At 40.2% G+C, this 16,337-nt stretch overlaps 1 protein-coding gene across 4 annotated transcripts in view; it reads left to right on the top strand.

Annotated features, from left to right (window-relative positions):
• tsc22d3 (TSC22 domain family, member 3) overlaps nucleotides 1-16,015 on the top strand; it is a 28,574-nt gene extending 12,559 nt beyond the window's left edge. For 3 of the 4 annotated variants that reach the window (XM_086158495.1, XM_086158494.1, XM_086158493.1), the window contains 2 exons: nucleotides 13,794-13,845; nucleotides 14,344-16,015. In XM_086158495.1, the coding sequence (XP_086014621.1) occupies nucleotides 13,794-13,845; nucleotides 14,344-14,616 (325 nt within the window). In that variant the 3' untranslated portion in view covers nucleotides 14,617-16,015. Of the gene's footprint in view, nucleotides 1-12,970; nucleotides 13,298-13,793; nucleotides 13,846-14,343 lie in introns of those variants that run through there. The other variant, XM_086158496.1, reaches the window with a different exon arrangement.
• The last annotated feature ends 322 nt before the right edge of the window (nucleotides 16,016-16,337 follow it).

Genomic DNA, 16,337 nt, shown 5'->3' with positions numbered 1-16,337 from the left:
CAGCTTCCAAACTGAAACAACTAAAGGGACAGATTAAATACTTACATTGTGCTTATCAAGTTGATCCCATCATAAGAGGCTAACATGATTTGCAGATGTCAGCAAGGTTACTCCCTGACAACTAATCAACATCTAACACTCTGCCTAATCATAACGCATGGTAGATTCAAGAAGAACATTAAAATCGGTATAGTTGTTTATTGAAATTCCATTGATATTGTTATGGGTAAACATGCACATTTCTACGTCTGAACCCCCAAATTTGTCATTTCCTCTGTTTCCTCCTGGGTTTTAGAAGATAGCGTGCTACATCGCTTTTCTCTGCTGCACATAAATAGGTCAGTGAAACGAGTGAAATGTTTGGGCATACTGGCTGCTCATCAAGCTCAAAGCCACCCATATCTCTAACCATGTTTTCTGTCAGTTTACCTAAAGAACTGGGAGTACAGCCAAAGGCTCCAATCAGCGGAAGCACTGCCTAACAACAGCTGTTAAAGCCCTCTCCCTACCTCTTTCTCCTCTCCTTTTCTGTTCCTCATTTTTGCATTTTCCTGTTTTGGTGTTTGGTTGCTCTTGTGCCTGCAGATCATACACACAGTATCTGTGTTTCTCTGGGAGCTGAAGACAGATGAAAGAGGATATCATAGATCCTTGTTATGGCGCTACGATTTGCATTTCTCTTTGCTATTTCTATTTAATACAGACAGACAGTTCCGATGAGTGATAAGACGGAACAGAAATCAAAACGAGAGAAGTTATGGGTATTTATTAAGTAACACATAACCCTCCTGGCCAATGAAGGACACATTTGATTCAATTATGGTTTCCTTTTTCCCCTGTTAAAAGTGATTTTCATTTAGGTTCAAGCTGTGAAGGACCGTGACTATGCCACTTCAGGAGTATTTCACTCGGTTTTCATGCCACAGAAGAGGTGCGTGTGTGTGTAAAGCAAATAAGTCTGAGTTTGTTGTATGCTTAAAAAGGTGCCCTCACAATCTTCTCCAATTTGTGTCAATGCAAAGATAAGTTCATATGTTTTGTAACCTCAAAACTCTATTGCCCCAGTCAAGTGAACATGCATGGTGCAATAGCAACACCGGTGCCAAAAATAGCAGAGCGTGTACCAGACAACGACTGGGGATATGACGAGACAGGTCAGAGACAGGATAATTACCTTGAGGCAGAGTCAGGGTGAGGTTGTTCTGTAGCATACAAGTCAGAAAGGGATTTACTGCTTAGACACTTTGTGAAAGGCCAGGAGTAACAATAGCTGTCAGAGTGAAGGTGTGCTGCAGGGAGAGACGCCCTCACCCACCCAGGAAAAACAGAAGAAGAAAAAAAGGAGATGACACAGACGCCAAGTGAGACAATGCGCGTGCAAATGGAAGCGGACAAGACACAGACGCTGACACGACGGAATCAGTCGCTTGCTTTTTAAGTTACATTTGAACATTTGTCATTTCAAGTAAGTTTGGCAGCTACTTTGCAAGCGCCACACAGTGTGAGTTCCTTTGTGGCTGGAATGTGTTTACAGCCTTTCCCAAAAACCCTTTTCTAAAGCTACTGAACAAGTGTGAAAAAGGCAGAGCGCTGGAGAGCACAAATAATTACTCTTCAAATTGCACGCTCATACTTGTGTTTGCGTCTGAGTGTGTGTGTGTGTGTGTGGTTTGTGTAATTGCACAGCCATCTCTATGCGGACCAGTTTGTTTTGGAATCTGAGTTGTCCTGTTTGGTTGCAATTGCATAAAAAAATCCAACATTTTGAGAATGGTCACCGCATACTGATCACAAAACAGGTTAAATTGAACTAAATATCAAATATACATACATACAGATTTAATAAAGCTCATGGATATTGATATTATGCAATCAAAACCTTATAATATCCATTCTACACAACATTGATATTTATTAGTGATTACCTACTAGAGCTATTTTTCATGGGAAAAACCAAGTTGATCCTATTTATTGATTAACTTAACGTGGCCTTTTCTATTACTGCAACATTTAATCCAAACACCACCTATATCAAAGATGTGCTTGACAGTTTAACCTCTGGCCGTTCTCTTACATATACGCTGTCTCAAAAGCTCTGATAGCTTTTTGTTTATCACTGCATAAAAACTGTCTTCGGTATCATATTAACAAATCCCCAAAAAAACAATAACAAAACTGCTGTGTTCTCTCGTGTTACCCTGCTGTGGGAAATGATCAGTGTCAGAAAGCTATAATTTGGGCATGACGATGAGAAGATAAGACTACATGTTATGTGGGCATCTTTACAACAATAATGGCCTCTTACGCACTTTGTCTTGCGCAAAGGCCAAATCTGATTGGAAACTACACGCCAGCTTTCTTTCCAGTAGGTTCAGCCATGACCAACCACGATTGTCATCATCTTGTTGTTGTATCAAATACTTTGAATACTATTGTAAAAAATTCCAAGACATAGCACTTTCTCTAGCCTGATTTGCCCTTTCATAATATGCTGAGAGGTTTGTGCGTATATGCTTCATTTCTAAAACTTGACAACTAAGAAGCAGCAACGTGTCCATTAAAGTTTGTTTTTATTATTTTATTTGTTTGTGCCCTCATATTTCTTACCTGTATCTAAGGAAAGAATTGCATAATGGTGTTTACGTCTGTGCCTGGATGCACAGCTTTCGTGACACAATGTGTGACAGCGCTGCTGCTTTGCGTGCATGCAAAACAGGTCTGAGACTACTTTGGTTTCATAACTAAACTTTGGACCTTTTGGGTACTTGCTAGAGCCATCAAGTTTATCTTACATTGTTTACCCAAACCGGTATACAATCATTGGGTTGGTATCCTGTTCACTCACTGAGCTTTGCAGATTTGAGACCAGAAAAGAGCAAATAAAAGACCCAAAAAAGAGATTACGTTATCTGACCCACATCAGCGTTTAAAATCCCATCAATTTTTAAGTGTTCCCTCCTTCATGCAAGTAAACCATCTGTGGAAATGTACTATTATGTTTGACAAAAGGACAGTGAATGAATTGAGCTTGGAATTGAATTTACACTAAATGCACTTTACTCAACAACCTATTTCATAAATTGCTTTTTCTTTTTAATTCAAAAGAATTGTGTCAAGTTGTATGACTCTCAACAAACATGATTGGCACACACTCGCCAAAATCAGAATTTATTATAAACATAGATGCCGAATAAATAGGCTGAAATCACTACATGCTCTCCTCACTGGTTCTTACAAGAAAACTAATTATTATTACAATTACTCTCCACCATTAAGGGAGTAAAGACATGTTGAATTCTTTAAATATATATATTTTTTTATTATCTTGTTAATATAAAATTTTACTTGTGTTGTCACCTTTCAGTTAAGTTTTTCAAGGTTCTACGCACAAGGCTAATAAATCTACACGTTGACTTGAATTGAGCCACAAAAGGAAAGGAAGGAAAAGGAAAGGAAATGAAAGCATATGAAAAAAACAGTCTCGCAATAAGTAAAGATTATAAGTCTTTCATCTGGGTCTCAGGGGTTTATTTCAACTTTCTGAAGGCAGGATAGGCTGGGTTCCTGGAACCTCCCATGAACTTCCAAGGCCGGCAGCTTACTGTTGAATATCACAGTGTTCTCAGTGTATTCAGATCACTTTTGGCAGCTTTTGATGGTAAACCTTCTAATGACTGATTCACATCCTGCAAAAAGAACTCTTGTAGGACTTTATACACCGGCCCTCTGACCCCTATATTCCCTATATACCTATATTTATACCCTATATAAGGGTATAAAGAAAGAATAATCTTCCAATGGGACTGTCCAGGACTACTGGTTCACTTGCTGAAATGTAACCATTACTATTATAAATATCTACTGTGAACTTTGGGAATCATTATTTACTTCTAGATTTGGTTAATGTTTAAGCATTGTTGTCCAGAGTGATGTCTACTCAAAGACCAACATGAAAAAAAAAGATCTTTTAATGCTCATTATTATATAAAAGCGGAAAACAAAAATTAAAAGTGTCATCTACAACAAGAACACTTCTAGGAAAACAAAACAAAACAATGTGCATATCACAACAAATGCAATTTGTTGGGTTGATGTCAAGCGCTCCAATTTTATGCGAATACCAAAATGGATTTCGACCATGACAAGATATGCAGTTTTACTGTGACTTCTCATTCACAATATCAAGTCAAATATGCTTCTTATATTGAACTAAGTAAGCAAGTTTTTAGTTTAGGGATCATTTTCACTGTTGACTCAGAGTAAACTTTTCCTTGAAAATTTTTCATTGTATATTTATGGTGCTTATTATTTTCTGGTAAATTCCAATTTTTTATTTTTTTTTTCCCGAGAACAGTGTGATCTGAACATCTGGCGCGGTCCTTAACTGTGTTGGCCTGTCCTCTGTTGGTGGGGAATGCTCATCACATACAGACAGGAAACACAATGTACACTGTGTTCCCTCCAGCCTCAGTCATCCCTTCTTTTTCCATGTCTCTCTATATTCCCTGATGGGGATCAGGGAAACATATCGCCCCTGCAGAACTTTAACTCTGTAGCTGAATGGTTTTAATCAGTGAGCAATATGTATGGAAGAGTTATATAAAGCCCTGACTGCTCATGAGGCCTAAGCTATATAAGTCCACGGTGTGCTGAGTTAGATTATGTTTCGCCTTGAGAGGTGCAGGGCTGTCTTCACACAATCAATTATTTTGATACAATTCCTCGGCTCAGTTGAAATTACAATATGATCATATCTCTGAACAAAGTTAGTTGACGTTTAATGACAACAAATGCTGTCCCTATAGCATTCAGTGGTCTGATTTGAATCAGTGACAAATGACTTTTTAAACAACATTACCAATAGTGCTGTGACATTTAATGCTGTATTAACATTTAGTGTGTCCATGTTGCCATGTTTTAGAAACAAATGCTTTGCAGCCTTTCAGTGGAATCTCCCGTTATTTGGATTTAATTTGTCGAAGGCCGGTGATTGCGGTCTATCAGCCCGTAATTCTTATAAATAATGGAAAAATGTCAAGAATATGAAAACTCAGTTGCTATATAATAACAGTAGAGAAAAACAGGAATTATATTTCTTTTTTTGGCATTGTCTCGCTTTTTTAGTGTAATCAAGTAAGCCTAAAGGCCGCTTTCACTTTGCATTGATACACCGGCAATTTTCAGTTGCATTGATATATCATGAAAAGTGCATATAAAACCATTTTTTAGCCATAAAGCTTAATTCATGAGGAAATATAGTGCTGTAGAGATTATGAGATTTATTTTTAAGATGAATTCTCTCCTACAGTCAAGCGCTGATCAGCATGTATCATTTGTCAATAAGCAACACAGATTTACCTTTGTGGGACATCAAGTCAACCAGTGACGTGCAGTGAGGCACTGACGTCATCACAATCAGATTTACAAACATGTGAACCCTACAGAGTAACTTATTCACCATTTTATTGGCAGCAGTTGACGTGTTTTGTTTAAAATGTCATATCAGCATTCTTTACATATGCAAACTGTAGCATAGAAAAAAGCACATGTAAAAAAAAAACCTTATTATCTCTTACCCTTACTTATGAATGAAGTCCATGCGCCGCTCCTTCTGAAGCATCGATAACTTGCTTGTAGAAGTCTTCCGTTTCTTTCTTCAGTTTTAAAAGTCTCTCTGTCTCAATGGAAATCACTGTCAGTGAAGACAGTCGTCCTCGATCGGTCCTGTTCCGATTGTTTGTTTTGAGTCTTTTCGGTGCCGAGACTGACCGCTCCACCGATGCTGCCATAGCCGGAACGGTGACCACCGGCCGGAGCAACTTTGTCGCCTCAAAAACAATTTGAATGAGATCCTTCTGGGCCAAAAAGTTGAAAAGCTGCCCAGGAGATTTACATTCATCCCTCACCGTTTGTGAGCTATACAGCTCGATGAGATCAGCAAAAAAAAACTAGCTGGATGGCTGCACTTGACTTGCTAGCTGTTTACTGTAGCTTGCTATCGCTAATTCTATTATTCTGTAGCCGGGTAGTAAGAAGGATCCCTGGGATCAGCGGTGCCCCCTACCATGAGGCACCGTCACTGCATGCCTCACTTAATGCCTCTTCGCACTCGTCTTATGTTGACGAAAAACATTCAACACGTGAGCTGAATTATGGAAATTTAGTTCATATATTAAAAGTGTTTTTTTAATAGTGACATCCACAGAGACAGCAATAAGGTCTCAGTGCATAGCATGCTAGCACAGATAGCAGAATCATTGCGCAATCCATAATGGACTCGGCTGGTTGCCGTGTCACTGCATGTTTCTTCTTCATATTTGAACAGTAAATGTGAAAAAAAAATCGCGATTTTGAAAAAAAAAAAAAAAAATGGTGAAGGTACATGGAAAATAACTTTATCGTAGAAATCACTGAATGAATATAACCATTTAATTTATTTTCATTTTGCATTTTTTTCTTTCCATGAGGACAGGTGAGGCCCGGCCTCCCCTGCCTCTACTGACTGCACGTCACTGATATCGACTTAATTTAAATCTTTTATCGCAGCTTATGTAAGTGATTACTGTATTAATGCACTGTCCTCCAGCAATGACCGCCAGTAACTTGTCTGACTTTATCCATGGGAACTGAGTCATTGCTCCATCATTAGCTTGCAGGTGACAGAGAATTAGTTTTAATGCTCAGCGGAGGAGTCTGCTGGAGTCTGTGGGAACGTTTCTGTGTTTGGACACTAACAGTGAGAGTTAGCAGGGTACCTATCATCCAGCTAAATCCAGATCTTGCTGACGGAGCCATATATGTGCGTGTGTGTGCACATATGCGAACACGTGGCCGACTTGGTGCACTAGCATACACACAGTCAAAGAAAAACACAAGCAAGTACACAGACACGCAACAGGGGATGGATCATCAAGGGTCCAGCTCCCTCCAGTGTTGTCCCAGTTGCTTTTGACTTGGGTCACACAGCTGCACACTCTGCCAGACATATTGCTGGACAAAGATTAGGAAAGTGTGGGAGTGAAGAGGAAGATATTTAAAAAATAATTGACCATAGATGAATTGGTGTATAAAGCTTGTTTGTTTACTTATTTAAACAACAGAGAGAAAAAAAGTGTGACAAAAACATTCAGAAACATGTGACAATACTGAATGTAAGTTGCAGCAGTATGGAAAGTCTGCTGATAATGAAAACACCGAAAAGACAAGAAGCGGTTTAAACAAAGACACATAAAATAATTTCTTCATTCTAAAATGTAACTTGGCATTGTTCAGGGACATTTAATTGTCCAAATGCTTTACAGTACATTGTTCAGAAGATTGACGGCCTTGTGCCATAAAACAATTACAGCAAGTATTTTTGTTTGTTTGTTTTTGTATGTCTCAGTATTTTGGTTCAAAATCTTTATAGAGCCTTAATAAAGATTTAATGGTGGCAGCCAAAAGAGTGCATAACCAAAAGATCATGTGATGTCTGAAATGTAAAGTGGAATACCTCGCCTCTGAGCTCAGTTGACCCTTCACCAAAATAGCACTTATCTGCCAGTATGACTGAGGTGAATATGTGTTAATGCATTCACTCCCTTGTATTGATTTGGAAAGTTCAAAATTTGTCTTGCGAGTATTATTTAAAAGCATATTTAAAACTGTATTTTTTTTGACTGTAAGCGGTACAAAAGATGCCATGATCTAGAAGTACAAATGAACCTGCACTGACAGAGAAGATAGCTTTGCCCATTTCCCAGGTTTTGCATCTGAACTATTTTCCTGGATCCGAGCGCTGGATTCCACTTACACTACATTGCTATTTCTCAGTGTCACAGTAGTCCAGTGATGAATTGCATTACACTATGTACCAATCTGATGTCAACATTCCACAGCTGAAGTCAACTCCAGCATAAATACACACAACCAGACCAACTCAGACAGCTGAGGTATACTTCACAGCAAAGTAACATATGCAGATGAATATAGACAGGTGGCCTTGAACTCAGTAACATTTTGTCCTGGGACTTGGTCCAGTCGGCACTGTATTAATCATAGGTGCCACGCAGTGTGTTTTGGATCTCCTCTTGTAATGCAATTCATTCATTATGCCAAGCAAATGGAATGCGCCGAATAAAGAGCAGCTGAATCTTTAATGACAAACCTGTCATATATCAGTGAGAAATACTCTGAGATACATTTGATTCAAAACGACATTTTTTATTGCACAAGTGCACAAAAGAAACAGAAAAAAAAAAACTTAAAAGGCCATCAAACCTTCCGGCTCATGGGAAATGAGCCATAGTGAGTCGGAGGCATTCACATTGCTAATACAAGTTCACTGCTATTTACATCTGCATGGTCAATTGCGTTCACAACCTGTGACCTTTTTGTAATGCTTCCAGGGACCCATTTGTCTGTCATCGCTTTGCTGCATCAAATGATCCGGTCGTTACCAAAGGTTATCGCATATGTGCATCTGTGATTGGAACATATTTGCATTTAAGTGTTTTGGAAGTAACGTCTCATAAAATTGTGTTGATACTAATTTTGAGCATTGACAGTGAATAATACTGGGCTATTCACCCAATTAGGGCACAAGATAATATTTTACAATATACTAATATAGCTGTCTGATGTCTGCTTAATCTCACCTTGGTGCCAGATGCTGCTAAATCCCCTAAGCTTTTAAGGTGTAGTACGATGACCAAAGCATCATTTACTAAACAATCACTTGTCATCCTTAAACCACTGTTAGTTCCTTGCGTCTGTAAATTAACCGAACGTCATTTTGTAAAAATCAGATGGAGTTTAACACGCTTCAGTGAAATTCAAGATTCTGCTATACACCTCTTAGAAACCAGCAGGTCCACGCAAGCATCCGACTGCATGGACCATATCAGAATTTAAATCCCTATTTTTGCTTGGATAATTGACTAAATGTGAACATAGATGGGGACATTTATGCAGGAGGCACAAATAATTATCTGTTCTATTACAACTGCAATGAGGTGAGGGGCTCCAAGGCCATTCCATACAAATGACCTCATAAGTGAGAAAACACATGTTTGCTCCTGTTTGGCTGAATTTATTGTCCTCATGCTGAAACAGTTATCCAGCAATCGAGAGCTTGAATGAGAAAATGGAACTGCAGTATATGTTTCATTAAAAACACCACCAATTAAAATTTAACACAGTGAAGGAAAGATATTCCGAGCGAGACACGAAAAGCAATTCAATAACTGGCGACTTTTCCAGGAAACATTTGTGATTCTGAGGCTATTGTATTTAACACATCATTCGAGTACCAGTCTGAGTACGGTACTTACTGTTATGGCTGTATATCCAGACGTGCCATTTGAGCTGAATTGTGTCATTGTGCTTTGGGAACACAGTTGCTTGGAACAAACAGCAGATCGGTTACTAAACAGTGAAAGGGCTCTTGCCTCTGGAACAGTCCCTTCACTCGGGAGCCAAGATGGGCCAGTCTCAGACGAGTCTCTCACCACTTGCCCATGCAGGGGATAAGCCACCTTCTCTCTGCACGGTTTGTTCCCTCCATCTGGCTGAGCCACCCCAGAGATTTTGCTGTCATTTCCAGCATTTCAACTATCATGACAGACCAATGAGCTTTTCACCCCCTTACTCACCAAGCCTGTTCAAGAGGCCAGTGCGGCGGTAAGTGGAAGTTGCAGAAGATAAATCATCTTTGCTTTAGGAGAGAGGCAGGTGCCAGTGACCGAGTACGTCGATGACTATGTCAAAGGCGGGGCTGAGTTACAGATATGAAGTTCAAGTATATGTTGAGAGAAAATTTCAGCGACGCTTGTTCTTGTCATAGTTCATCAACATGGCTACTTTAAAAAAAACCCATTATGAGCCGCAGAGAAAAATATTCTAATAGAGATTATTTGAACAATTTAACAAACTGTAATTTTCTTCCAGTTCGTTGATATGATCAATAGTCATGATTAATGTTACATGTCATTTTATCTTAAATATTTATTGATGTGTAGTTCTTAAACAGAGGCAAACATCTCTGGATGTTCTGCTCGTTGCATTAAAATCAGAGACTGAGAGCAGGAGATCTCCGCAAGCATTTGGATAACCCTCTGATTATTATCCAATGCATGTGCTGCTTATTTTGTATAATCTAACCCATTAACTATAATGGCTTGCAATCAAAGAACATAAACTGACATCCAGGCAAGTTTTCTAAAAAGCTGTGTTTGTAATCACTGACATGTTGGTTTTTATGACTCAGGATTAGCAATCACCTCCTGAGACAAAGGTATGATTATAAAGGGGTTGCCTGGGTGTCCTAATGTGAAGAATTTTTCAGTGTAAACTCTTTCCATTACGGGCAATTTCTAGGCAGTGTCAAACGCTGTGCAAATGCTGGTAAAGTACTGATGGAGCATAACTGGGAATAGATGGGGCATAATTGAGGAGCAATGATCATTTCAAAAGAAAATTACATTCTAGTGCTGTTCGTTGGTGAATCTTTTTAAGCGGTAATCCATAAATCTGGTAAAACATAACTTTGCCCTCAACAAAAGCTGCGGGGTGTGCAGAGCGAGGCTCGGCCCGATTCTTCTTCAGCTGCTGGTGAAGATGAATCACGGTGTTATATAAAGTGTTTGGCTCTTTCATGGCAGGTCTAATGGAAACCGTGGCTCATTGCCGAGTTTTGGACATGCCAGATATGCAGGGTCACTTCATGAGCGTTCCACACAAATTTCAGGGACTTTAATCAGGATATTGACTAATTCTATTTCAAAATCTTGAGAAGCAGTATTAAGTATAGAGGTAATGGCCATCTTGGATTATATAACATACTAAATGTGGTTCATTGAGTATGTGAGAAAGGAGGATGCAGAGAACAGGGTTGAAGGGAGGCAGACGATTCGCCGTGGCGACCCCTGAAGGGAAAATTTGAAAGGAAGGAAGAATTGGTTCATTGAATATATCTTCATTGGACAGTTCCTGGGAATTTGTTTATAACTCTATCACAGGAGATCAACGCAGTAACTCAGCTTTTAAATGACCAAGTGGTAACGTGTGACAAGGATCGCTCGTCATCCAGTCTTTCATCACGAAAATAAAATCCGATCCTAACTCTGGCAGGCTTTACCGTCTTTGACCACTGTTAATATGGGGGTTAAAGGCTAAAGAGCCACCATGCAATAAATCCTTTCTGCTGTCTTTGCATTCTAGGCGACGATTACGCTGCCATTCGAAGGGGTTTATCACAGCAGAAAAACTCACTCACCCACAATCAATCAATGCAATCGATGCCTGCACGAGGAACTTGGTTTGGGTGAAGGAATGTTTAAAGTTGAAAGCCTAAAAATGATTTGTTTGTTTAATGCAGGAAACTTGTACAATTCCATTTATTTATACATTTCATTTTGCCATGTTTCGGTGCTTTGAGGGAGTCTTACCTTACCTTCCTACAACCTTTGCTATGCTTATCAGCTGGTTCCACTTGATGGTTCAGACTAAATCAGATAATTGTGCTCATGAAAGAACATTCTGTGACGACGGCTACGCTGTTCCACTTAAGCTATTGAAATAACTGGTTCTATTGCGCAATTACAGACACATCTCTGTCGGGGAAACAACAACAGGTATACTTTGTCTCTGTGCTTTTTGTGGGAATCTCCAACCAAATGTAAGCATCATGAAATAATAATTTGCAGGAATTTAATTACAGTGCAATACATCCCAGAATGCTTGTACAGAGAAAAAATGGTAAACAAAAAGCTGCAGGATTCGAAAAAATGGTCAGTTTTGATTTCTTAATGAGTCTATCTGTACTCCCAATAACAAAAGATTTCACCGGCATGAACAGAAATTGGATGATCGTTCAACTCTAGAAGCAAACAAATGCTGTCCTTGGTAAATATTCCACATGGTTAAAGCATGAAAAAAACTCCCGATCCCAGAACACTTAGAAATAGTCAATTACTGGGTCGGGGAAAGGTGCATGGAAAATTTCTTGCAGCCACTCAATACAGGGGTGAGGGGCAAAGTCTATCTGTGTAAGCCTTGAGGACCATTGCAATATGCATTTTCACCACTAGAGACCAATAGTGTTCACGTCTCCAGTGGGAGGAAAGTTACCCTGGGAGTGGGTGGAAAAGTACATATCAAAAACACAAACAACGTGCATGTGTGGCACACGAGGCGTGCAGAATGTCCCCTAAATGTGCTGAAACAGACAACAATGTAAATGTGTTTTTGATAAACAGAGTGACCAAGGAACAATGTGCAAAGTTGCATATGACAAATGAACGTTTTTGCCTTTTATATTGATATTCAGAGCAAATCACATGTACAGGTGTTCATTGATTCAGTTGTTATGTATGTTCATGTGCTCATTTGTGCGGAAAAAAAGCAATATAAATCGTAAACCGGGGCGACTTATTCGTCTGAGGAGGTGGACAAAATAAGTTCCTTTGTTTTTTTGCAGGAGTTTGCCGCAATTTAAGAGAATGAAAGTTCAAATGCAAGGCAGGAGCGATGGTGGATTCACGTTCTTAACCTAGAATTGTAACCTAATCTCTCCTTTGCATTTTCACGCTCTGGAGTCATATGCACGAGCGTGACACCGAATTAAACATTGTCGCCTCAACAAAGTGTCCAGTTTTGCGTTGTGTTTTAATCGCCAATAATATGTCGGATTAATTAGTTGCATATTCCCAACCTTACCGTCCCCATGCTATAAACGTAGCATTAATGTTTATCATGCTTCGTGGTGCACTGTATGTAGATCTCCAAAAAATGCGCTGGATAAAATATTACAAAACACCTCAAAAGTTATTTTGTATTTCTATTGTTTTTTCTTTGTAACATCAAACGTATAAGATTTCCTATGGTATTTGAACGCACCAGAGTCTCTGCCCCATCACTCATTTGACTAAAATATGCTTACGTCACATGACGTCAGATGACGTCAGCGGCAGTCATTTATAAAGAAGGGGAAGGCAGAAATAGCTACAGACAGTCGCTCGTTCAGCCGGCGAAACCTCTAAACCAGACACTGCACTCCGCCGAGCCTAAGCTAGCGCGTATAAGAAAAAAGTGCATCGCGATTTTAGACCAAAACCGACCCGGATCTACGCCGAGGCGACCCACCAGCCGCAAACGTGGCGAGAAGTATCATCCAAACGAGTCTGGTACTGAACATGAGCACGGAGATGTTCGCCAAAACCCCAATGGAGGTGGCCGTGTACCAGTTGCATAACTTCTCGATCTCTTTCTTCTCCTCGCTGCTGGGAGGAGACATCGTGTCGGTTAAACTTGACAACAGGTAAATATAATGAAGCTGTCGTGCACGGGTGTATCGGGATTTCCACTCGAACGATTTTTTTTTTCGCGTGGAATCAGCTTAAACGTTTGCAGGCCGCGAATTAGGATATTTTCACACCGCCGACGCTTCCTTCGGTGCCACATAGTTTTCTGTCTCCGATCATGGCTTGTCGTACAGATGTTTGTCCACCAGCACCCGTTGTTTATCTGCATTTTCCAACAAATATGTCTGGCCTTGTACCCAATCCGATCTCAATAGACTCATGGTTGCAAAGTAAAAAAAATAAAACAAAAATGTAATCCCAAAAAGTACAAGAATTGATCATGTCCATAGGATTTCTCTATCGTTTTAGTTTGAAAGTGCAAATCCAGGAAGTTGTTACTGTGTTTGTGTCTGTTGTTGTTATCTGGCAGCAGCATGGCATGTTGTTTGTTGAAGTTCAAAGCTGTTTCTTTTGTTGAAATGATTTATGGACTTCTTCCCCTCTTCTCCTCAGTGCCTCCGGTGCTAGCGTTGTGGCCATTGACAACAAGATAGAGCAAGCAATGGTAAGTTGACACAAGACCAGATGTGTCTCTTCTGCATCATGCATGCATGTTTTTACACAAACAGTTATCCATGTCTCCCCCGTTTTCCTATCCAAACAATAATCTAGCTGTTCTCAGAGTTGCAATGCAGTGAACAACGCTGAATTCATGAAAAATGTCCACTGGCATCAAAAAATAAATTTCCGTCCCCCCCCCCTCCCCCAAAACTAGTTCTTTATGAATGGTTTCAGGGGTTGATTTGTAGATGGCCCAAGCTTATACGCCGTTATTGTGTGACAGCATGGAATAAATACAAATCAATGATATGTCACAAGAAAAAATATTGTATTGGTAAACACGGATTTCATGGTAATACACATATTGACGTTTGCAAGTGTCTCCTCCCATCAGCGAGCTGCATCTTGTCAGCAGCCAGTTAGACCAGTAACGGAGAACAATCTAGCCATGACCTTTCATTCGCATCTTAATCGCTTAATTTTCCCTCCCCCCCCATGGCAGGATCTTGTCAAGAACCACCTGATGTATGCGGTGCGTGAAGAGGTGGAGATCCTCAAAGAACAAATTAAAGAGTTGGCAGAGAAGAACAACCAGCTGGAGAGGGAAAACTACCTACTGAAGAACCTGGCGAGTCCAGAACAGCTGGAGAAGTTCCAGTCTCGCATTCCAACAGATGTGCTGTTACCGCTGGACAATCAGAGTGTCCAGGTGACCCCAGACCACCAGCAGCAGCAGAAGCAGACCTGCAACCACAGCACTGGCTCTGCTGTATAAGTGGCTCTGCCTTGGGGCGGGCAGAGCCACTGTTTCCTTACAGTTATGGACCTCCAAGTTAGCGTCAGCATTACAAATTTGCCGCCGCCGAGAACCCTTCAAGACTACGAAGGAATGGCTTCAGAGCCGTAAATGACAGATGGGACCCATAAGAACAGTTGACACTGATAAGCACAAACCGGAACTTAGGACACTCTGACCAGTGCGGTGTCTGGCCCATCCTCTGATACCGTCCAACAATTAATCCTAGTCTCTTTATTAGACAAAAGCGCCCAGGTATAGAGCGAGCTGATGAGACACTGATGAGCGCTTGCTTTCAGACAGAGGGCAGCTCTCACTGCCAAGCTGAATCCTTACAGCAGCCACCGTTTGCTCTACGTGGAAGGTTGAGGAGGTGGTGATCGGGCTGGTCCTGTAGGTGCTAACCGGGGGAAAGTGCGGACAGGTCAGGCCGCTTCCTGCTCACCGAGAGGAAACCCATCCGAGAGGGTCCTTGAGTTGAGCCATAACATGTGGATTTGTTCATTTTCACGATACTAGTCTAAAAAAAAAATGTCCGTCTTTCCATCATTTCAGCCACATAACAAGGACTTTGGTGTACCTGCATCATGTAACTCATGTCAATGTGCATTGAAATGCAACAAGAATGATCTCAAAGGATGAGGAAAAGCAGTAGAGGTTAAGGATCATGCAGTGCTGCCTATTAAAGCTGCTGGACTGAGTTATATACTGTAAAGATTCATCAAATGTAGTCCTGTATTGTCTGCAGTTGGGGCTTGCTGCTTATGTGGGAAATTAATCCTGCCATCCCTTATCCTATTTTTGTTTGTAATTCTAAACAAAAAAAAATCAGCTGATTGTAAAATAGGAGCATTGTGCATTGGTTTTACAAGATTATGTCTGGTTTTAAGGGGGAGGGGGCATTGCAGCCCCCTTTGTTTGTCTAGTTTTTCACACAATTTGTGAATAACATTGTACAAGAAACTGAAATGCCTTGAGGTAAACATAGTGGAAATTTTGAGCGAGCACATGCAGCTGCACTCAGGATTTTCACAGCATTGTCGAGTTTTTTTTCTCAAATGCCAACCAGAAGAAAACAATGGCATGACAACAGTGCCTGTCTGTAGAAAGAGGAGCATATTTCCAAGCTGAGCTCTTGCTATTTTCAAACTACCAAAGACTTTTTTTTTTTTTTTTCACATAAGGGCAGAAGGCAAGGAAACCAGGACCATGTGTAAATTTTCACAGGGAGAAGTCTTGTTTGTCGTTAGTGCTTAAGTGTCTATATGTTTTGTTAAGATAACGGTATTGTTGCTGTAAAGTATCCATAAAACATTTGTTTTAATACTTGGATACAACTGCACATTTGCAATAAACCATTATGTTTACATCTTTCAAACCAATGACGTACTGTCAGTCTTTTTTTAATCTCCTCATTTGCGCAAGGCAAGAAACCTGACTGTCATTGCCATTTTACAAAGCTTTCACTATTGCATGTTTGAGTTCACCAGTCTTATGTGTTTCCAAGCGTGACCTGGAAAGCAGCGAGAGCACTGAATGTGTGAAGTTATTTATTTTTTTTATTTCCAGTCTTTTCTAAGCATACAGTTTCATTATCATATGATATATGAGGATACAGAGAATAGGATTAGATGGAGTAGCTTGATAAGCTGTGGCGACCCTTGAAGGCAGTAGCCTAAAGGAAAAGATCGCATCTCAAT

This window comes from Fistularia commersonii, chromosome 13 (assembly GCF_037954325.1).
Source record: "Fistularia commersonii isolate RoL2024-O1a breed Wild chromosome 13, RoL_Fcom_v1.0, whole genome shotgun sequence".
NCBI lineage: Eukaryota > Metazoa > Chordata > Actinopteri > Syngnathiformes > Fistulariidae > Fistularia > Fistularia commersonii.
The sequence above is the reverse complement of the archived record's forward strand: the minus strand, read 5'-3'. Positions and strand labels throughout refer to the sequence as shown.